This window comes from Pantherophis guttatus, chromosome 9, assembly GCF_059756535.1.
Source record: "Pantherophis guttatus breed Tessera chromosome 9, ASM5975653v1, whole genome shotgun sequence".
NCBI classification, from domain to species: Eukaryota; Metazoa; Chordata; class Lepidosauria; order Squamata; family Colubridae; genus Pantherophis; species Pantherophis guttatus.
Window position 1 is genome coordinate 29,680,001 of NC_142071.1, and position 20,693 is coordinate 29,700,693.

At 49.2% G+C, this 20,693-nt stretch overlaps 1 protein-coding gene across 5 annotated transcripts in view; it reads left to right on the top strand.

Moving 5' to 3' along the window:
* The window catches only part of USP2 (ubiquitin specific peptidase 2), a 79,148-nt gene that overhangs the window by 37,661 nt on the left and 20,794 nt on the right, over positions 1–20,693 (top strand). The window contains exon 1 of one of the 5 annotated variants that reach the window (XM_087875958.1): positions 6,965–7,317. The exons of the other annotated variants lie outside the window; for them this stretch is intronic. Within the exon in view, the coding sequence (XP_087732084.1) occupies positions 7,171–7,317 (147 nt within the window). The 5' untranslated portion in view covers positions 6,965–7,170. Of the gene's footprint in view, positions 1–6,964; positions 7,318–20,693 lie in introns of those variants that run through there. 5 annotated transcript variants of the gene reach the window in all.

The window sequence follows — 20,693 nt, forward strand, 5'->3', positions numbered from 1 at the left end:
TACATCTCAAGGATCAGCTATAAGTTCATTGATGGAGGACTGCCAATGGCAGCAAAGATTACAAGAGCCTCCCTGTGCAAGAATAGTATAGCTGTAAAGAGTGAAGGGGAATAACAGGATCAGGGAAGTTTAGGCCTGCTTCTCGGCTTCTCAAAGGCATCCTCCTTCTCCACTATGGCTCATTAATGACCTGTGGACTTCAACTCCCAGAATTCCTCCGCCCTCTCCCTCCCTAGCATGGCTGGCTGAGGAATTCTGGGAGTTGAAGTCCATAAGTCCTAAAAGGGTGGTAGTTGCTCAACTCCGGGGCAAAACGGATCATTTGGGGCAGTGCCTATAACCACAAAAATTTTAGCAGCCAGTTCTCTGCCCGGTTGCTGGGTGGGCGTGGCCATGATGGGCGTGGCCTATTTGGCCTCCTGCACCAAGGCGGGGGGTGGATTTTCGCCCTCCCCAGGCTCTGGAGGCTTTCCTTGAGCCTCCAAGAGGGCGAAAACGTCTTCCCCTGGTCTCCGGAGGCCCGCGACCCATTTCCAGACTTCTGGAACTTCTGGGAGGCCCGTTTTTCACCCTCCCAGAGCCTCCACGCAGGCCCTGCACTTACCTGCCATCCAAAATGGGCCCCGTGGAGACTCCTGGGAGGGGTGGGGTGTTCGGGGAAGGGCCAGCCAGTCCTTGCAACTACCAGTTCGGCGAACCAGATGTAAAATTTGCATCCGGTTTGCCGGAACCTGCCTGAACCGGCTGAATCCCACCTCTATTTATAACCAAGTTTTGAAATGAGTGTCGTAAAGTCCCTTTTTTCAGGGCCGTTACAACTTCAAACGTCGTAAGTCGAGGACTATCTCTAAAGCCAAGTCTGCCAGCCCTTCCCACGAACTCACAGCTGCCTGTGGGTTGCAATTGTGCAATTCCAGGTTCATGCACGTTTGCCAGCCCCGTGAAGCTTGCACCGAAGACGCAACGACGCAAGCGTCGGCCCCCTTTTTCCTGAAGCGGCTTGAATGGCTGCGTGCAAGTCAAGAACGCAGCGCTCCTGAGCCGCTTGGGCGCATGCACGCGTGAGGTCATGCGCCTCCAGTGCGCCTCCCACTCCTGGCTTTGCCCTCCCCGGTGCAACTTTTATCTCTGGGTTCCCAGGGAGCATGAAACGGCGTGACAGGAGCTTGCTGACGAAAAGAGAGGCTTAAAATTCCAAGAGATAAATAATGCTGGGAGGAGGAGAGTGGGGGGGAAACGACATACAACCAGCTCACTACACCCCGTCTTCTTGGGTTTATTTATATCCCGGCCAAAAATAGCTCTACTTCAGCTAAGCTAAACATAGTTTTCTCTGCAGCAGGCCTCCTGTGCACAGAGATTTGCCTGGAGGGTGAAGGAAAAAGGGGGAGAGAGAGAGAGAGAAAGAGAGAGAGAAAGGAATGAAGGTGGCTTGATTTATTAAAAAATAAGTGAGCAGTTCATTTGTGTTATTTTTGTTCCGGATGTTATAGTATGTGATTTGCACTCTCTCTCCCTCTCTCTCTCCTTCCCTTCCTCTCTCTTTCTCTCTCTCTTATCTATTTATCTACTGCGTTTCCTTGAAAATAAGACCTGTCTTATATATATTTTTTTGAACCCTGAAATAAGTGCTTGGCCTTATTGCCATGCACTCAAAAGCCCAATTGGGCTTATTATCAGGGGAGGTCTTATTTTGGGGGAAACAGGGTATCTATAATCTATCTATAATCTATCCGTCTGTCTGTCTGTCTGTCTATCTAGCTAGCTCTATCATCTCTATCCATCTATCTATCCATCTGTCATCTTTATCTATCTACGTACCTACCTACCTACATATCTATATCTACCTACCTACCTACCTCCTACATATCTATATCTATCTATCTATCCCTATCATCTATCTCTATCAATCTAGCTATCTAGCTATCCATCTCTGATCTTTATCTATCTATTTATCTAGCTAGCTAGCTAGCTCTATCTCTCAATCTAGCTATCTAGCTCTATCATCTCTATCCATCTATCTATCTATCCATCTCTCATCTTTATCTACCTACCTACCTACATATCTATATCTATCCATCTGTCTGTCTATCTATCTATCCTCTCTTTCCCTCCTTCCTTCCTTTCTCTCTCTCTTTCCCTCTCTTTTTCCCTCTCCCCCTCTCTTTCTTCTATCATCCATCTACATATCATCTATCTATCTATCTATCTAATCTATCTACCTACCTACCTACCTACCTACCTACCCACCTACCTACCTCCTACATATCTATATCTATCTATCTATCTATCTATCTATCTATCTATCTATCTATCTATCTATCTCTATCATCTATCTCTATCATCTATCTCTATCAATCTATTTATCTATCTATCTATCCATCTCTCATCTCTATCTATCTATCTATCTATCTATCTATCTATCTATCTATCTATCTATCTATCTATCATCTATGTCTTTTGCTCTTGATATTAGGCACCAGGCGTCTGCAATAAAGAAAGATACACAGTTTATTAATTAGATAGTTTGATAAGGGAAGAGTACAGATAGTCCTTCACTTACAACAGTTCATTTAGTGACCATTCGAAGTTTCAATGGCACTGAAAAATGGAACTTAGAACATTTTTCACACTTACAAAGGTGGCAGCCTCGCCCTGGTCACGTGATCAAATTTCAAACACGTGGCAACTGACGCGTCATCTTTATGACGGTCACAGCGTCCTGAGGTCACGTGATCCCCTTTTGCGACAAGCAAAAGTCAACGGGGAAGCCAGATTCGCTTAACAACCGTGTGACTCACTTAACGACTGCAAGCGATTCCCTTAGCAAGCGTGGCAAGGAAGATTGTCAACTGGCTCGCTTAGCAACAGAAACGTGGGGTCTCAATTGTGGTCGTAAGCCGAGGAGTACAGTAGCTGTACTCTGGACAGTCTCAGAGGCCCTGTTCCAGCACGCAGGCAGTTCTGGATGGGCAGGATTTGAACCCAGTTCAAAAAGCAAGACCGAAGCATTATTGTTTATGTCCTAGGTTCCAACCCACTGCTGACGTTATTTGAGAGCTAACATTGCTGCAAACGGTTGGATTTTCTTCCAAGAACTTATTTGTAGGTTAGATTGGGTTACGAGTGAATATTTAATGCGGAGATAACTGGCAGAGGATTTTTTGAAAGTTTGTCGGTGGATCCCGAGGTCTCTTCCTGGTTATCTTGAGGTTTGCAACCCTACAGTACAGGTCGTCCTCGATTTACGGCCACAAAAATTGGCGTTGCTCAGTGAGACATTTCTTCGGTGAATTTTGCTCGATTCTACAACCGTTTCTTGCTCCAGTTGTTAAGCGAATCACTGAGACCCCGGGTCACTCCTGGATTGCTGCAACCGTCATAAGTATGAGTCAGTTGTCACCTGATCCTGTGACCGTGAGGTATACTGCAACAGTCGTAAGCATGAAAAATGATCACAATCAAGGGTGAAATGCTCCCGGTTCGGACCGGATCGCGTGATCCGGTAGCGATGGAGGCGGCTGGTTCGGAGAACCGGTAGCAAAAATCCCTGCCCCCACCCCCCATGCCCAGCTGAGCCGCGCAATCATCAGAGGCTTTTTTTTTTTAATTTTTAAAAGCATTTTTTCTACAACCTCTTCAGAGGTTGTAGAAAAAATGCTTTTAAAAGCCTCTGACGATCCAAGCTGAGTTGCCTGATCGGCAGAGGCTTTTTTCCTTTTAAAAGCCTCTGACGATCCCAGCTGAGTTGCCTGATCGGCAGAGGCTTTTTTTCTTTTAAAAGCCTCTGACGATCCCAGCTGAGTTGCCTTTTTGGTTGAACGGTCACTATAAATGAACGGTTGCAAGTCGAGGATTACCCGTCCTCACAATCTTGAACCTGGGTTTGCGAGGCAGGTGTTCCGTCGTGCTTTGCGTTGGTTGTTACTCGGAACTTCAGCACCCGGTACCCAAAAATTTGGCTAAATTCTAGGAAAGGATAGAAACTACATTCAAAGGAATCAGGATCCTTTGTGTTGTGTTGTGATGCCATCCTTGTCCTTAACTGTTGCTGCTGTTATCGTCCCGTTTGCACCTGCTTGTAAAAATTTACGTTCAGCATTACCGCCTGGCTTTACATTATGTGTCATTGTTCTGTTGCTGGTGGGGGTTTTTTAAACCGGCTGCATGTTGTCAACTTTGCCAAGTAGAAGGAAAGAGTGACACTGAACTTGTCAATCAGAAAGGTCGGCAGTTTGGGGGTTGGACTAGATGACCTCCAAGGTCCCTTCCCTAACTCTGTTACTGTTAAATGTTAAACTTGCAGTCGTGGCCAGAATTGTGGAAACCTTTTGGGAAAAGTGTATTTTCTAAAACTAGCTAATAACGCCACATCTTTTTTTTGGGGGGGGGAGTAGTACCATAAAATTATATATCCATGGAAAGATAAATTCACCAAGGATGTAATGCAATGACTTTTAGGAAGGATTTGCTGTTAGAATAGCCGTTACAGTATAAAGAAGGAAAGTGAAACACGTAGAAAAAACGAGATATATAAAAATGATCACCCTAGAAAAAACAAGATATGCAAAAATGATCCCCATGTCAGTTTAATCCTTAGTTGGGTAACCTTTAGCATGAATGATGGCCTTACAACGTCTTCCCATGGAGTGAACCAAGTCTTTGAGTTCTGCAGCTGTTCTAATGTGAAACCAAGATTGAATGATGGCTTCTGTTAACTGGGTTTTATTGCTGGGTCTCTTCTGACTAACCAGTTTCTTTAGTCGGCTCCATAGATTTTCAATTGGGTTAAGAAGGTCTGGGCTATTCCCAGGCCATTCCAGCAGCGGAATAGGATTATCTTGAAACTCCAAAAAAGAAAAGAGGTGTTATTAGCCATCAAACCTCAAAAATACACTTTTCCCAAAAGGTTTTCACCATTTTGGCCACTACTGTAAGTAACAGTGCGTTTCTCCTTAATTTCTCGCTATTGGGCTTTTTTCTGCCAGGAACATAGAAAGAGAAGGCCCTGGCTAGGTGGCTCAGTGGCTAAGACGCTGAGCTTGTCGATCAGAAAGGTGAGCAGTTCGGCTGTTCGAATCCCTAGTATTGGTCTCCTGCGTGAGCAGAGGGTTGGGCTGGATGACCTCCAAGGTCCCTTCCAACTCTGTTACTGACCTGGGGGAATTTTGCACATTCCTGATCCCAAAGGATTTGCTTCAAGTACAAAGCTTATGAATGGAAGGGGAGGGGGCTCCTACCCCAGGCAGGAAACCCTCTCGGCTCAGCCCTGTTTGAAAATCAAAAGAAATGGCATTCCCCCCCCCCCCACCACCAATAAATAAGGAGGCTTTGAAGTGTACTTTTCATGCAAGATTGTATTGTAAGTTTCTATTTCCCTGAGAAGTTTCACCAGGCGTAGCCTTCAGCGGTTATTAAAATTAAGGGTAGGCAAACCAATCTCACCCCCCTTCCTTTCCTCTCTTAACAGTGCTGGGAGGCGCGGGGGGCTCTGGAGGGTTGGAGCAATGGCTGAAAACTGGCAATGCTGTTTCTCATTTAGAGGAGGGGGGGGAAAGTCCTCTAAAATGCTAATCTAACTTTTGAATGAGTGTAACATTATAGATAAATGAGAGAGAGAGAGGATAGATGGATGGATGGATGGATGGATGGATGGATGGATGGATGGATGGATAGATAGATAGATAGATAGACAGACAGACATAATGGAATGGAATGGAATGGAATGGAATGGAATGGAATAGAATAGAATAACAGAGTTGGAAGGGGCCTTGGAGGTCTTCTAGTCCAGCCCCCTGCTCAGGCAGGAAACCCTATACCATTTCAGACAAATGGTTATCCAATCTCTTCGTAAAAACATCCAGTGGTGGAGCAGCCACAACTTCTGAGGTAGGTAGGCAGGCAGGCAGGCAGGCAGGCAGGCAGGCAGGCAGGCAGGCAGACAAACAGAAAAATAGATGATAGATAGATAGATAGATAGATAGATAGATAGATAGATAGATAGATAGATAGAGGAAGGAAGGAAAGGAAGAAAGGGGAAAGGAAGAAAGAAGAAAGAAAGAAAGAGAAAGAAAGAAAGAAAGAAAGAAAGAAAGAAAGAAAGAAAGAAAGAAAGAAAGAAAGAAAGAAAAAAGGGAAAGGAAGGGGAAAGGAAGGAAGGGAGAGAAAGGGAAGGAAGGAGAAAGAAAGAAGAAAAAGAAAGAAAGAAAGAGAAAGAAAAAGATAGATATGATAGATAGATATGATAGATAGATAGGTATGATAGATAGATACTTAGATATGATAGATAGATAGATAGATAGATAGATAGATAGATAGATAGATAGATAGATAGATAGATAGACAGACAGACAGACAGACAGACAGATAGGGGAAGGAAGGAAAGGAAGGAAGGGGAAAGGAAGAAAGAAAGGAAGGAAGGAAGGAAGGAAGGAAGGAAGGAAGGAAGGAAAGGAAGGAAGGAGAAAAAGAAGAAAAAGAAAGAAAGAGAAAGAAAGAAGATAGATAGTTACATAGATGATACCTAGATACAAAAAGGTATCTATACAGCATCAATCGATTGATTGACTGAAGGAAGATTGGACAGTAATAATAATAATACCATTAGGCATAGCATTGCAAACTCTCCGGCCTCCTTCCTTCCACCTCAGGGAGTTTCATAGAAATATCCGATATTTAAAATTTGACAACCCAGAAGAGATTTTCCGGCGGGGGCAGAACAGCTTTACTTTCGAGGGGATAAAACAATCGGCGGGGGGGGGGAGGGGATTTGGGGAGGGGGAGAGCTGCCCTCCCACCTTTCCCCCCCGGGGGGGGGGCATTTCCAACTCTGAGCCCTGGGAAGTGGGGGGAGGGGCGGCCTTTCCAGCCCCTCCTGGCTCTCCCCCCCCCCCAAATCCCCGCCTGGGGCTTGTAGCCTGCCCTGGGCGAGGGGAGGGGGCTGCGGCGGGCGTCCCTCGCGCTCCCCCCTCCGGGCGCTCGGCCGTCGGCGCCTCCCTCGAGGGAGCCCCGCCGCCCGCCCCGCCCGCCGGGCTTGAGGTCAGAGCGAGCCAGGTGCCGCCTTCGCCGCTGCCAGCCCGAGCCGGAGTCCTCCGCTGCTGCTGCTGCTGCTGTGCCCGAAGCCAGGACGGCCGTCGCAAGAGGGTCCGCAGCGGAGGGTCCGGCGGCAGCATGCGCAACTCCTACACCGTCACCCTGCCCGCCTCGCCGCCCGCCTCGCCCCTGCCAGGCGGGCACAAGGAGCTGCGCCCCCGGATGCCCTTGCCCGGCTCCCTGCTGCTCTCCACCTTCGTGGGGTTAATGGTCAACAAGGCGAAGGTAGGAGGAAGGGGCGGCAGCCGGTGGGTAGTGGGTGGTAGGGAAGGGAGATTTCTCCCCCCCCATCGGGTTCTGCCCCTGCCCTCTGCCCAATTTGGGCTGGGCACAGGATCGCCCCGGACTTGGGGGACAAAGGGGGGAAGGGGCGTCCGGGGGTGGGTGGGTGGGTAGTAGGGAGGGGAGACTCCCCCGGGTTCTGCCCCTGGCCTCTGCCCAACTTGGACTGGGCACAGGATCGCCCAGCCCAAGGGAGGCAAAGGGGGGAGGGGGCGTCCGGGGGTCCCTGCTGCCCTCCACCTTCGTGGGGTTAATGGTCAAGAAGGCGAAGGTAGGAGGAAGGGGCGGCAGCGGGTGGGTAGTGGGTGGTAGGGAAGGGAGATCCCCCTCCTCGGGTTCTGTCCCTGCCCTCTGCCCAATTTGGGCTGGGCACAGGATCGCCCAGAGCTTGGGGGGGCAAGGGGGGAGGGGCGTCCGGGGGTCCCTGCTGCTCTCCACCTTCCTGGGGATGATGGTCAAGGAGGCGAAGGTAGGAGGAAGGGGCATCTGAGCTCTGCCCCTGCCTTCTGCCCCTCTTGGGCTGGGCACAGGATCGCCCAGAGCTTGGGGGTCAAAGGGGGGGAAGGGGCATCCGGGGGTCCCTGCTGCTCTCCACCTTCCTGGGGTTGATAGTCAAGAAGGCGAAGGTAGGAGGAAGGGGCATCCGGGCTCTGCCGCTGCCCTCTGCCCCTCTTGGGCTGGGCACAGGATCGCCCGGAGCTTGGGGGGCAAAGAGAGGAGGGGGCTCCCCGCGGCAATTGAGCCAGATCCCGGGGAGGTGGGGGCAAATCTCTCGCGTCCCACCCACCCACCTTCTTTGGACTACACTTCTCATGCTCCTTGGCTGACGGTGGCAGGAGACGAGCTCCGGCTTGCTGGGGAGGGCGCAGGGTTGGGGAAGCGGGGGCTGGAGAGACCGGCGCTTTGAAGTCGCCTTCGCGGGGGAGGGGGGGGGGAGGATCTTCGGGATCCCTCTGAGACCGACTCGGGCGGTCGCCGGCTTGCTTGGAATCTCGGTTAGTTGCCGCGAAGGCTGAACGTTCAGCAGTCGGGTTGAATAAGGCGCGTGTGAAGCCAACTTGGGTTTTTAGGAACGGCTGAGTTGGGAGTCCCGTGGGCCCCAAGCGGCTTGCTGGGGATGATAGGAGTTGTAGTGCAAGCAGGTCAAAGTTGGGTGAAGGAAGAGCGTTGAGTTGTGCTTGTCTCTCCCTCCTTTCCAGGGACAGGTGAGGCGGACAGGTGTTTGCAAGGTAGGGTCAAAAAATCCACAATGGCGCAAGGGAGATACTCCACGCAGGATGCACGTAGTAGAAAAGCTTTGAGTAGGACCTTCTCTGGTAGTCACCCCTGGACTGCTTGATTCATGAGTGATGGTTGCAGCTTGTTAGGACAATCTCTGGTTTTTATTCCAGGAAGCCTTTTGATGGGGGCTCCCGAACTGTCGGTCAAAGATCAGGAAGCTGGTAGCCCCTTTTGCAACAGAGAAATTTAATTCAGAGGGATAAGTTTTCGGGAGCCTTTGAATTAAATTTGTCTGCCGGAAAAGGGGCGACCAGTTTCCTGATTTCTTGCACCGGCTGTACCCCTAACACAATGTCTCCAATCATTGCCTCCATATATCAACCTTTAATCTCAGAATACCTGTCCCTTGGCAATCTAGCGTTTTATTCCTGCACCAACTTGAAAGCACAAAGGGGGAGGGGGGAATTAGTGTGTCACTCGTGACCCTGCCTGTGTTTAGAAGCCTTCATTTGAGAGAGAGAGAGAGAGAGAGAGAACGAAAGAAGAAAGGAAGGAGAGAGAGAGAAAGGGAGGGAGGGAGGGAGAGAATGAAAGAGGGAAGGAGAGAGAGAAAGAAAGAGAATGAGAGAGAATGAAAGATGGAAGGAGGGAGAGAGGGAGAAAGAGAGAGAGAGGGAATGAAAGAGAGAAGGAGGGAGAAAGGGAGGGAGAAAATGAGAAAGAATGAAAGAGGGAAGGAGGGAGAGAGAGAAAGAGAGAGAGGGAATGAAAGAGGGAAGGAGGGAGAAAGGGAGGGAGAAAATGAGAAAGAATGAAAGAGGGAAGGAGGGAGAGAGAGAGAAAGAGAGAGAGAGGGAATGAAAGAGGGAAGGAGGGAGAAAGAGAGGGAGAGAGAATGAGAGAGAAAATGAAAGAGGGAGGGAGGGAGAAAGGGAGGGAGAGGGAGAGAGAGAATGCAAGAGGGAGGGAGAAAGAGGGAGGGAGAGAATGAGAGAGAATGAAAGAGGGAAGGAGGGAGAGAGAGGGGGGAAATGAAAGAGGGAAGGAGGGAGAAAGAGAGAAGGAGGGAGACAGAAGGAGGGAGAAAATGAGAGAGAATGAAAGAGGGAAGGAGGGAGAAAGAGAAGGAGGGAGGGAGAGAGAATGAGAGAGAAAATGAAAGAGGGAGGGGGGAGAAAGAGGGAGAAAGAGAGGGAGAGAGAAAGGGAGAGAATGAAAGATGGAGGGAGAAAGAGGGAGGGAGGGAGACAATGAGAGAGACAATGAAAGAGGGAAGGAGGGAGAGAATGAGAGAGAGAATGAAAGAGGGAAGGAGGGGGGAGAGAGAATGAAAGAGGTAAGGAGGGAGAAAGGGAGGGAGAGAATGAGAGAGAATGAAAGAAGGAAAGGGAGGGAGAGAGAGGGAGAAAGAGAGGGAGAGGGAGAGAGAGAATGAAAGAGGGAAGGAGGGAGAGAGAATGAAAGAGGGAGGGAGAGAATGAAAGAGGGAAGGAGAGAGAAGCAAAAAAAAAAAGGATTGAGGAACAGTACTTGTTAAGCACACAGCCTCAGGAGATCCTTTGCCTGCAGAATGGAGAAACAGAGTCACCAGCGCATTAGCTGGGCCTCTTAAGGGCTTTGCTTAAAAGCAGCTTGCTGCCTTTTTCCCATTGTAAGAACAAGAGATCAAAATGGAGGAGGGGGAGGAGGGAGTCTCCAGGAATTCGAGAGACACATGCATAGGTCAGGGGAGGGGGGCGTTGCAAACTCCCCTCCCCGAAGGGGCCGAAAACCCTTTGTTTGCCCTCCTTCCTGCAGAAGAGGGGAACTGATAAGAAATAGGGGGAAGGGGCAGGAAACACAAAGTCTGAATCTTCCTCCTCCCCATCCCCCAGCCTCCCCCCCCCCACTCATCTCAATAGGCCTTTCCAGGCTCAGGACAGTTGTGCACCCCCTTCCTTTGTCCTCCCCGGAGTCAAAAGGAGTCATGTTCTAGCAGGACAGTCTGCAATTTGGGGGGGAAAGATGACCCCCCCCCCAATTCCTTTGGGTCGGGCTTCTATTCAGCCCTTCATCTCTCCCCCACCCCCACGTAGAGGTTAACCCGTGCATAATTGGGGAGGGGGAGGGGAGGAAATTCTGCATTTGAAGGCACAAGGAGTGGTGGCCGATTGGATTGCAATGCATGGTTGGAATTCTAAGTTCCGGAGAGAAAAGATCAAAGGTCGGGATGCCTGCTTTCCCAGCGGTGGGAGGGCATTTGTCCTGCCCTGGTGGGATCCATGCCCTTCAAGTGCACCTTGGCTCTTACGTAACCCGCTCGTCTCCTGCACCTGCGGTGGGGGCAGGCCTTTGTTTGCCGGTTGAATGAATGAAGCCGGCCTGGTTATGTAAAAAAACCTCAGCCGGCCTCTTTGCCCCGTGCAAACTTGGCACTTCCTTGGCACAAGAGGCTGGGTCTGGAAAGCGCCAATCGCAACTGGCTGGAAGAGGAATGAAAGGACGGGACGGGGACGAGTCAGTTTGGAGTCTGGAAGGCTTGCAAGCTCACGCGGTGCGGCACTTGATACAGGACAGTAAAGAAAAGAGATCAAATTAGCCATCAACAGACACAGAGATATAAACAATGTCTACCTACTATGCAAAAGAGACAATCGACAAGCCAAAAAAGGGGGACAAAAAGACCCAAACACCCACCAGCAATCAGCACCCAGATGAGACTAGATTAACTCCAAGATTAATTCAGACCAGGGGTGGGTTCTACTTACTTTTACTACCAGTTTGCATCGTGCTTGTGCGTGCGCTCTTCTGTGCATACGCAGATCACTTCTGATGACGTCCGGGTCAGTGGGTGGAGCCTTCTGCCGGTTTTATTACCGGTTCTTGCGAACCGGTCCGAACCGGGGGCAACCCACCACTGATTCAGACCAACAATCAAGAGGTAAACGATACTCCAAGTAAGGGCATGGCAAACAAGGTAACAACAGTAAACAGCCCAACCAAAGAACTTCTAGAACAGGGGTCAGCAACCTGCGGCTCGGGAGCCGCATGTGGCTCTTTGGGCCCTCTGCTGTGGCTCCCTGTCACGTGATCTCACCACTGGCTGGCCCCACCCCTCGTCCTCCCGTCCCAGTCACTCCTCGCCTGGCCTGAGAAGGTAAGGGCGACGGTGAGGGATGGAGAAGCGAGGGAGATACAGAGAGAGGGGGAGAGAGAGATACGGAGAGAGAGGGAGAGAAGGAGGGAGGGGAGGGAGAGTGATGTTAAAAGGATTTTGTGGTTCCCGGTGTTTTTTAACAACTGGTTGTCTGCCCTAATGACGGGCTGGGTAGGCGTGGCTAAGGGGGAATCATGTGACTGGTGGAAGTGAGTGACATCCAGTTGGCCACGCCCACCCAAGTTTTGTGGCTCCCGGTGTTTTCTTTTCTGTGGGAAACAGGTCCAAATGGCTCTTTGAGTATTTAAAGTTGCAGATCCCTCCACTAGAATATAAGCTGAGAGCAAACCCCATTTCTTCCTAGCCCTGAGGATGTTCCCTAGCTGGGTCATGAAACATCTGCAGGTAAACAAGCCATCTCAGAGACCACCAAGGACCCCCCCCCTCAAAGAGATTCTCCTTCTTGCTCCTTTCTAAAGGAAAGACAGGCAGGATGACAGAGAAACTGGCATCTTCAGTCGCAGAAAAAGAGGGTTTAGGAAGGAGCGGGGCGAGGGGGCATCAGGGGAGGGCAAAATGAAATGATCACGCATCCCTTATCAGCTCTCTTTGCAAAGCTCTTCTATTTTCTCCGAATCTTGAGTGAGAGCTTTCGAGCTTCTTTGTGCTCAAGGAAGCCTCCCACACACTTAGGAGCCTTTATTTGGTGAAAAAGGCAATGCCTCACACTTGGGTAGGTGGGTGGGCGAGGGGGAGGGGGCTGATTGGTCCCCTCGTGATCACAACGTAGTGGTGCTGGAGAGCAATTTCTGCAGCTCTTTTACCCAGCGTTTTTCAACCCGGGCATGTTGAAGGTGTGCAGACTTCAAATCCCAGAATTCCCCACCCCAGCAAAGCTGCATTTAGTATGAGGGTGGGATGCAGGGCATTTGAAAAGAGGACACCCCCCACCCACCCACCCGAATTGCTTTCAGCAAAATATGCTCCTGAATTATCCTTTAGAGAAAAAAAATGCCCAGGTATATACAGGCCCTCCAGGTAGGACAGGGTACCATCCTTGTACCATCAGCGGCTCGTTTTTCAAAAGCACGCACGAGATAACTGCACCAGATGCCCGGATCGTGCACGGTGGTTGCCTTGTTGTTTTTATTTTGCTGGAGTGCGAAATAAGATTGCATCTGGAGTTGCATCTCAAGATTGCCCAGGTATCGAGGTGCACGTTCGCCTCCCTCCCCGGCTGCGGGCTTTGCAAGGGCAGGTTCCCGATGCCAGCCGCCCGCAGCTGAAGAATGCAAGCTGACAAGTCTCGCATGCCAGGAAGATGCGCCAGGGCTCGGTTCCCTCGGTTTCTCCTTCAGGAATTTTGTCTCCGCTTCATCGGGCGGGGAAACCCTTGGGAAGGAAGTTGATTAAGCAAAGGAGGTTCAGCGGGGTCATTTCAGGTGACGGCTTCGCCAAACCTTTGCCAGTCTTTGCCGTGGCCATGCTGGGCTTCGAAAGGTCTCCAGGTTGGCTTTTGGGAAAGACCCCCCCCCAAAGAGATCTGAAATTTATCAAACTGAACAATCACACTGGCGCTAAATAGATGTCTCTGAGCATCTACAACAGATGTCTGTAGAGATTCTCAATCATCCAGGTCATAGTTGTCCCAAAGGTGCATTTTCAGGAGGCATCTGGACTGTCTTGTTTTCTTTCTTTTGAAGACGTTTCGCTTCTCGTCCAAGAAGCTTCTTCAGCTCTGACTGGATAGTGGGGAATGGAAGGATTTATACTCCTCGCAGGCAGATTGTCACTTGCATCCTTTTAGAGGGTCCTTGAAACACTTAGAAGTTTATCTGTGTCCTCGGGGCAAATGGCTCTTGTAGTCTGCAATTCAGGGATGAAATCCAGCAGGTTCTAACAGGTTCTGGAGAACCGGTAGTGGAAAATTTTGAGCAGTTCGGAGAACCGGTAAATATCACTTCTGGCTGGCCCCCGAGTGGGGGTGGGAATGGAGAGTTTGCAATATCCTTCCCCCAGGAGTGGGGAGGGAATGGGGATTTTGCAGTATCCTTCCCCTGGAGTGGGGAGGGAATGGAGATTTTGCAGTATCCTTCCCCTGCCACGCCCACCAAGCCACACCACGCCCACCAAGCCACGCCCACAGAACCGGTAGTAAATAAATTTGGATTTCACCACTGCTGCAATTCCATTCCTACTCCCACCCCATCCAAAGGGTGTCCATCCCAAATTGTGTAGCTAAAAGTCTGTAGAGATTCTCTTTCATCCAGGTTGTCCCAACGGTGCTTCTTTCAGGAGGCAACTGGACTTCCTTGTTTTTTTCTGAGGACGTTTTGCTTCTCATCCAAGAAGCTTCTTCAGCTCTGACTGGATGGGAGGGAATGGAAGGATTTATACTCCTTGCAGACTGCTGGTAATCTGCATCCTTTTAGAGCAGGGGTTGGCAACCCTAAACACTCATCGTCCTGAGTCCATTGGCCGTCTGTCTTGACCCTTCCCTGTTTTGAAACCGTGGGCACAATTCATAAAGTGCCGTTTCTGCCCCAGAAATCTTCACAAATTCCTTTGCATTGCAGAACTGACGTTTTTAATCCACCTTATGCCAGGAAAGCAGAGATTTTCCTTTACGTTAATATTTTGCCTCCCCTGCTCTCTCCGTTTTTATCCCTGTCACGGCATAAGTAGCTTAGCGTGGAACATGAGTGAATTCATCCCCCTCCAGATGTCATAATGGAGATTTCCAGTCTGGTCTCTCCAGGGCACTAAAATACTCCCCGATTATCCCATCATATTGGCCACATCACTTGATAGCTTGGAATAGGACTGATAGTAACACAACCAAAACAGCAGCCGTTGAAATACAGCAATGGCCAAAATTGTGGAAAACTTTTGGGAAAAGTGTATTTTTTTAAAAAAAAAATTTTGATTTATATGCCGCCCTTCTCCGGAGACTCAGGGCGGCTTACAATGCGCTAAGCAATAGCCTTCATCCTTTTGTATATTTATACAAAGTCAGCTTATTGCCCCCACAAACCGGGTCCTCAATTTACCTACCTTAGAAAGGATGGAAGGCTGAGTCAACCTTGAGCCTGGTGAGATTTGAACCTGCAGTAATTGCAGGCAGCTGGTCTTAATAACAGGGTGCTTTAGACCACTGTACTACCAAGGCTCAAAAACCTCATTTTTGAGGTTTGATGGCTAATAACACCATTATTTTTTATTTTTGGGCGTTTCAAAATAATCCTATTCCACTGCTGGAATGGCCCGGGAGTAGCCCAGACCTTCTTAACCCAATTGAAAATCTATGGAGTTGACTAAAGAAACTTCTTAGTCAGAAGCAACCCAGCAATAAAACCCAGTTAACAGAAGCCATCCTTCAATCTTGGTTTCACATTAGAACAGCTGCAGAACTCAAAGACTTGGTTCACTCCATGGGGAAGACATTGTAAGGCCGTCATTCATGCTAAAGGTTACCCAACTAAGGATTAACTGACATGGGGATCATTTTTGTATATCTCGTTTTTTTTCTACGTGTTTCACTTTTCTTCTTTATACTGTAACTGCTATTCTAATAGGAAATCCTTCCTAAAAGTTATTGCGTTACATTCTTGATTAAATTATCTTTCCATTGATATATGATTTTATGGTACTACTCCCCCCCAAAAAGCGGTGTTATCAGCTAGTTTTAGGAAATACACTTTTCCCAAAAGGTTTCCCCAATTTTTGTCACTACTGTAAGTTCTTTCGCCCAAAGTCACTCTTTCCTTCTACTTGGTAAAAGTTGATAGCATGCAGCCGGTTTTAAAGACTGCTATTCTAATAGCAAATCCTTCCTAAAAGTTATTGCATGATATTCTTGATTAAATTATCTTTCCATTGATATATGATTTTATGGTACTACTCAGTAGTCGGTTTCAATTTCAGCCGCTACCGGTTTGCTCGTGGGTGCATGCACAGAGATGTCCGGGTAGGTGGGCGGAGCTTCCTGCCACCGCCACTACCCTTTCGCCCAATCTGGGGCGAACCAGTAGCAACCCACCACTGGTACTACTCCAAAAAAAAAGTGGTGCTATTAGCTAGTTTTAGAAAATACACTTTTCCCAAAAGGTTTCTACAATTTTGGCCACTATTGTAGGTGACCTTTTTTTTAAAAAAAATATATATTATTATTATTCATATTTCTATGCTGCCCACTCTCCAAGGACTCTGGGCGGCTTACACCAAAGACAGTATACTAGATAGCATATTGCCCCCCAACAATCTGGGTCCTCATTTTACCCACCTCGGAAGGATGGAAGGCTGAGTCAACCTTGAGCCGGTGAGATTTGATCCGCTGATCTGCTGAACTAGCAGTCAGCTGAAGTAGTAGCTGCAGTACTGCACCCTAACCACTGCGCCACCAGCCTTAGGATATAATCTTAGGTAGGACAACGTGCATGTGTCTGTTTTTTTCAAATTTGCCAACTTTTAACATAGGTGAACTCCCAACTCCCAGAATTCCCTAACCAGCATGCTGACGGGAATTCTGGGAATGGAAGTCCGCCCTTCTTCGAAAGTTTTTCACACTTGAAAAATGCTGACCTAGGATGGAGGCTCTCGGTGCCTTCTCAAAAGATGTTCAGATTTTGGTGGGAGGGGGCGTCTTTTGGGTGGGGCTTGTGCCTCCATCCAGATGGCCCATTTCTTGAATTCCTGCTGATTGCATATTTTTGGACTTAGGTATATCGCTTCTGAGAGAGCGAAGATTAGAAGCCAAGCTGGGAGTAGAGGGAAGGAGAGCTGGGAAAGGATTGGATTTGGATGAGGTTTGTGGGCACTGGGCACAGATCTGAGTGTTGCCTTAAGGGGTGCTTTCTGTGCTCCCGCACAGAAGGAGAAGGAGAAGGGGAAGGCGAGGAGGAGGAAGAGGAAGAGAAAGAGAAGGAGGAGGAAGAAGAGGAGAAGAGGAGGAAGAGGAGGAGAAAGAAGTGGAGGAGAAAGAAGGAGAAAAAAGAGGAGGAAGAGAAATAAGAAGTGAAGGAGAAGAGGAAGAAGAAGGGGGGAGGAGAAATAAGTGAAGGGGAGGAGGAAGAAGGAGGAAGAAGAGGAGGAAGAAGAAGGGAAGGGGAGGAGGAAGAAGAGGAAGAAGAAGGGAAGGGGAGGAAGAAGAGGAGGACGAAGAGGAAGAAGAAGGGAAGGGAGAAGGGAGGAGGAGGAGGAGGAAGAGGAGAAAGAAGAAGAGGAGGAGGAGAAAAGAAGGAGAGGAGGAGGAAGAAGAGGAGGAAGAAGAGGACGAGGAGAAAGAAGAAGGGAAGGGGAGAAGAAGGGGAAGAAGAGGAGGAGGAGAAAGAAGAAGAGGAGGAGGAGAAAGAAGAAGGGAAGGGGAGAAGAAGGAGGAAGAAGAGGAAAAGGAAGAGGAAGAAGAAGGGGAGGGGAGGAGAAGGAGGAAGAAGAGGAGAAAGAAGAAGAGGAGGAGGGGAAAAAGAAGGGGAGGGGAGGAGGAAGAAAAGGAGGAGAGGGAGGAAGAAAAAGAAGAGGAGGAGGAGGGCATAAGCCCCCTTGCCTCTTTTTCCACGCTTGAGAGGAAGCTGGGCTGTGGAAGCGCTGCGTGCACAATTAAAGCGGAGTCGGAGCTGTTTGGAGACGGGTCTATTTTGGGCAGTCGTCAAGGAGAAAGCTGGATTCCTCCCACTCGCACATGTGAAGCGCTATTTGGAGCCACCGGTGCAGCCGCCTCCCCCTTCGCCTCCCTTTCTGGGGTGCCAAGGCAGCCAGGCGAACCCCGCGAGAGCAGGCCCTGAGAGCCCCGAAACCCCAGATCTGGGCAAAGGGCAGGGGTGGGTCTCCCCGCTCTGGCCCTTGGCTGAAAAAGAAAAAATCTCTGCTGGCGAAAAGTTGGGAAGGCTCAGACACGCGTGTAACCCCCATCCGCCCCATTCACACGTACACCTCAAGCTCTTCTGCATCTGACTCTTTTGACGGGAGGTTTAAAAGGCAGGCTGGGAGGGAAGCAGCTAGTCCTCAAGGTTTGGCCTCGGCTTCCAAAGAGCAGAGAGAAAGTTGGAGGTCAAAGTCGGCCTCGGGATGCCAACCAAGCGTGCCTGCAAGAGCTTCCTCCGAGATTCAAAGCTCTTTGCCCGACTTCACTCCAGGTTTGCCCCTCCTGAAGCGGGGCGAGGTCCAATATCCTGAACTCCCTAAGGAAGAGGCTGAGCCACAGGCTGGGTCCTGCTCAGTTGCTGGGTTTCCCGTTTGGCACACATCCCCACCCACCCACCCTCCATGGCCCAGGAGGAAGAGGGAGGAGGAGGAGAAGAGGAGGAAGAGAAAGAAGTGGAGGAGAAAGGAGGAGGAGAAATAAGAAGAAGCGAAGGGGGGGGAGGAAGAAGAAGAAGGGGAGGGGAGGAGGAGGAAGAAGAGAAGGAAAAGGAAGAAAAAGAAGGGGGGAGGAGGAGAAAGGTAGGGGAGAAGAAGAGGAAGAAGAAGAGAAGGAAAAGGAAGAAAAAGAAGGGGAGGGGAGGAGAAGAAGGAAGTAGAAGAGGAGGAGAAAAGAGGAGGAGGAGGAAGAGGAGAAGGAAGATGAAGAAGAAGGGAAGGGGGAGAAGGAGGAGTTTGCCCCTCCTGAAGCGGAGCGAGGCCAAACATTCTGAACTCTCTAAGGAAGAGGCCGAGCCACAGGCTGGGTCCTGCTCAGTGCTGGGTTTCCCGTTTGGCACACGTCCCCCCCACTCCATGGCCCAGGAGGAAGAGGAGGAAGAGGAAAAAAGAAGAGGAGGAAGAAGTGGAGGAGAAAGGAGGAGGAGAAAGAAGAAGTGAAGGGGAGGAGGAGGAGAAAGAAGACATGAAGGGGAGGAAAAATGGGGAAGAAGAAGGGAAGGGGGGGAGGAGGAGGAAGAAGAGAAGGAAAAGGAAGAAAAGGGGAGGGGAGGAGAAGGAGGAAGAAGAGGAAAAGGAGGAGAAAGAAAAAGAGGAGGAGGAAGAAGAGGAGAAGGAAGATGAAGAAGAAGGGAAGGGGGAGAAGGAGGAGTTTGCCTCTCCTGAAGCTGAGCGAGGCCAAACAACTCCCTAAGAAAGAGGCTGAGCGGAAAACATGCAGAACGATGCCGGGTTCTTTGTCTTCCCGGGCCTGTGTTCGAAATCATCCTCCGCGCAGTCTCCCTCCCCGGTCAGTTTCTCTCAACATTTCTCTGGGTACTCTCCCTTTCGTTTGCCGGCAAAAGTAAAGAGAAGCAGGAAAATGGCAACCCCACAAAAGAATTAGAGCCCTCTCCCCCACCCCCCACCCTCCATCCGGTCCTTCCCCCCTGCCCCACCTTGATCTTTTCAAAAGTAGCTGCAGGCAGATGTTTACCAGGTGAAGCCTTCGATCTGGGCTTTGCGTAGCCTACCTTTCCTTGCAATCCTTGGCCGGGCCAGTAACGCTTAAAATCCCTGCCACAGGTAGTCCTCGACTTACAACAATTCATTTAGTGACCGCTCCAAAAGAAAAACAGCACTGAAAATAAAAGCGACTCATGACCGTTTTTCAGACTTATGACCATTGCAGGGTCGTATGATTTACATTCGGATGCTTGATAACTGGTTCATAGTTACGACGGTCGCATTATCCCCGGGGGTCACGTGATCCTCTTTTCCGACCTCCTGACAAGCAAAGCCAGATTCACTTAACAATTGGATAACTGCAGGGATTCCCTTAACGAAACGTGGCAAGAGACGTCGTAAAATGGGGCCAAGCTCACTTAGCAAACATCTCGCTTAGCAACGTAGGTTTTGGGATCCGTTGAGGTCGTAAGTCGAGGACTACTTGTATTCCTATTGCGGGCGGGTGTGAGTTCGCGGGTGTGCAAAGAGTTCACTTCTTAGGGGTGAAAAGCTCTGCCTTGCCTGGGGCAGCTTCCCCTCCCTGCCTTCCCTGCCCCATTTCTCCTCTCCCCACTCCAAGGAGAGGCTGAGCAAGGACACCGGCCTCTGGGCCTGTGCCAGCTGGACCCGTTCCGAACATCCGTCCGTGCCAAGAATTTATGTCCCGGCTCTTAATAAACCGCCAAGATCCTGCGGGGTTTCTGCTGACGAGTCTGACTCGTCACCCGACTGGTTGGATCGCTCCTGTGGAAAGCGAGACTTTGCCCCCCCCCCCGCCCGTCCTTGGCCCAAGGGGCCAGTCCAGCGGGTGGCAAAGGCCGAACGGCTCATGCCAGTCTCTGGGCATTGGTAGATTTCTCTGTGTCCTTGTGATAGATAGATAGATAGATAGATAGATAGATAGATAGATAGATAGATAGATAGATAGATAGATAGATAGATAGATAGACAGACAGACAGACAAAGGATAAAGATGAGAGAGAGAGAGAGAGACAGACACAGACAGACAAAGAATAAAGATGATAGATAGATAGATAGATAGATAGATAGATAGATAGATAGATAGATAGATAGATAGATATAGAGAGACAGACAGACAAAGGATAAAGATGATAGATAGATAGATAGATAGATAGATAGATAGATAGATAGATAGATAGATAGATAGATATAGAGAGACAGACAGACAAAGGATAAAGATGATAGATAGATAGATAGATAGATAGATAGATAGATAGATAGATAGATAGATATAGAGACAGACATAGGATAAAGATGATAGAGAGAGAGAAAGGATAAAGATGATAGATAGATAGATAGATAGATAGATAGATAGATAGATAGATAGATAGATAGATAGATATAGAGAGACAGACAGACAAAGGATAAAGATGATAGATAGATAGATAGATAGATAGATAGATAGATAGATAGATAGATAAGATAGATAAGATAGATATAGAGAGATCGACAGACAAAGGATAAAGATGATATATATATATATATATATAGAGAGAGAGAGAGAGAGAGAGAGAGAGAGGGAGGGAGGGAGGGAGAGAGGGAGGGAGGGAGGGAGAGAGAGAAAGGATAAAGATAGATAGATAGATAGATAGATAGATAG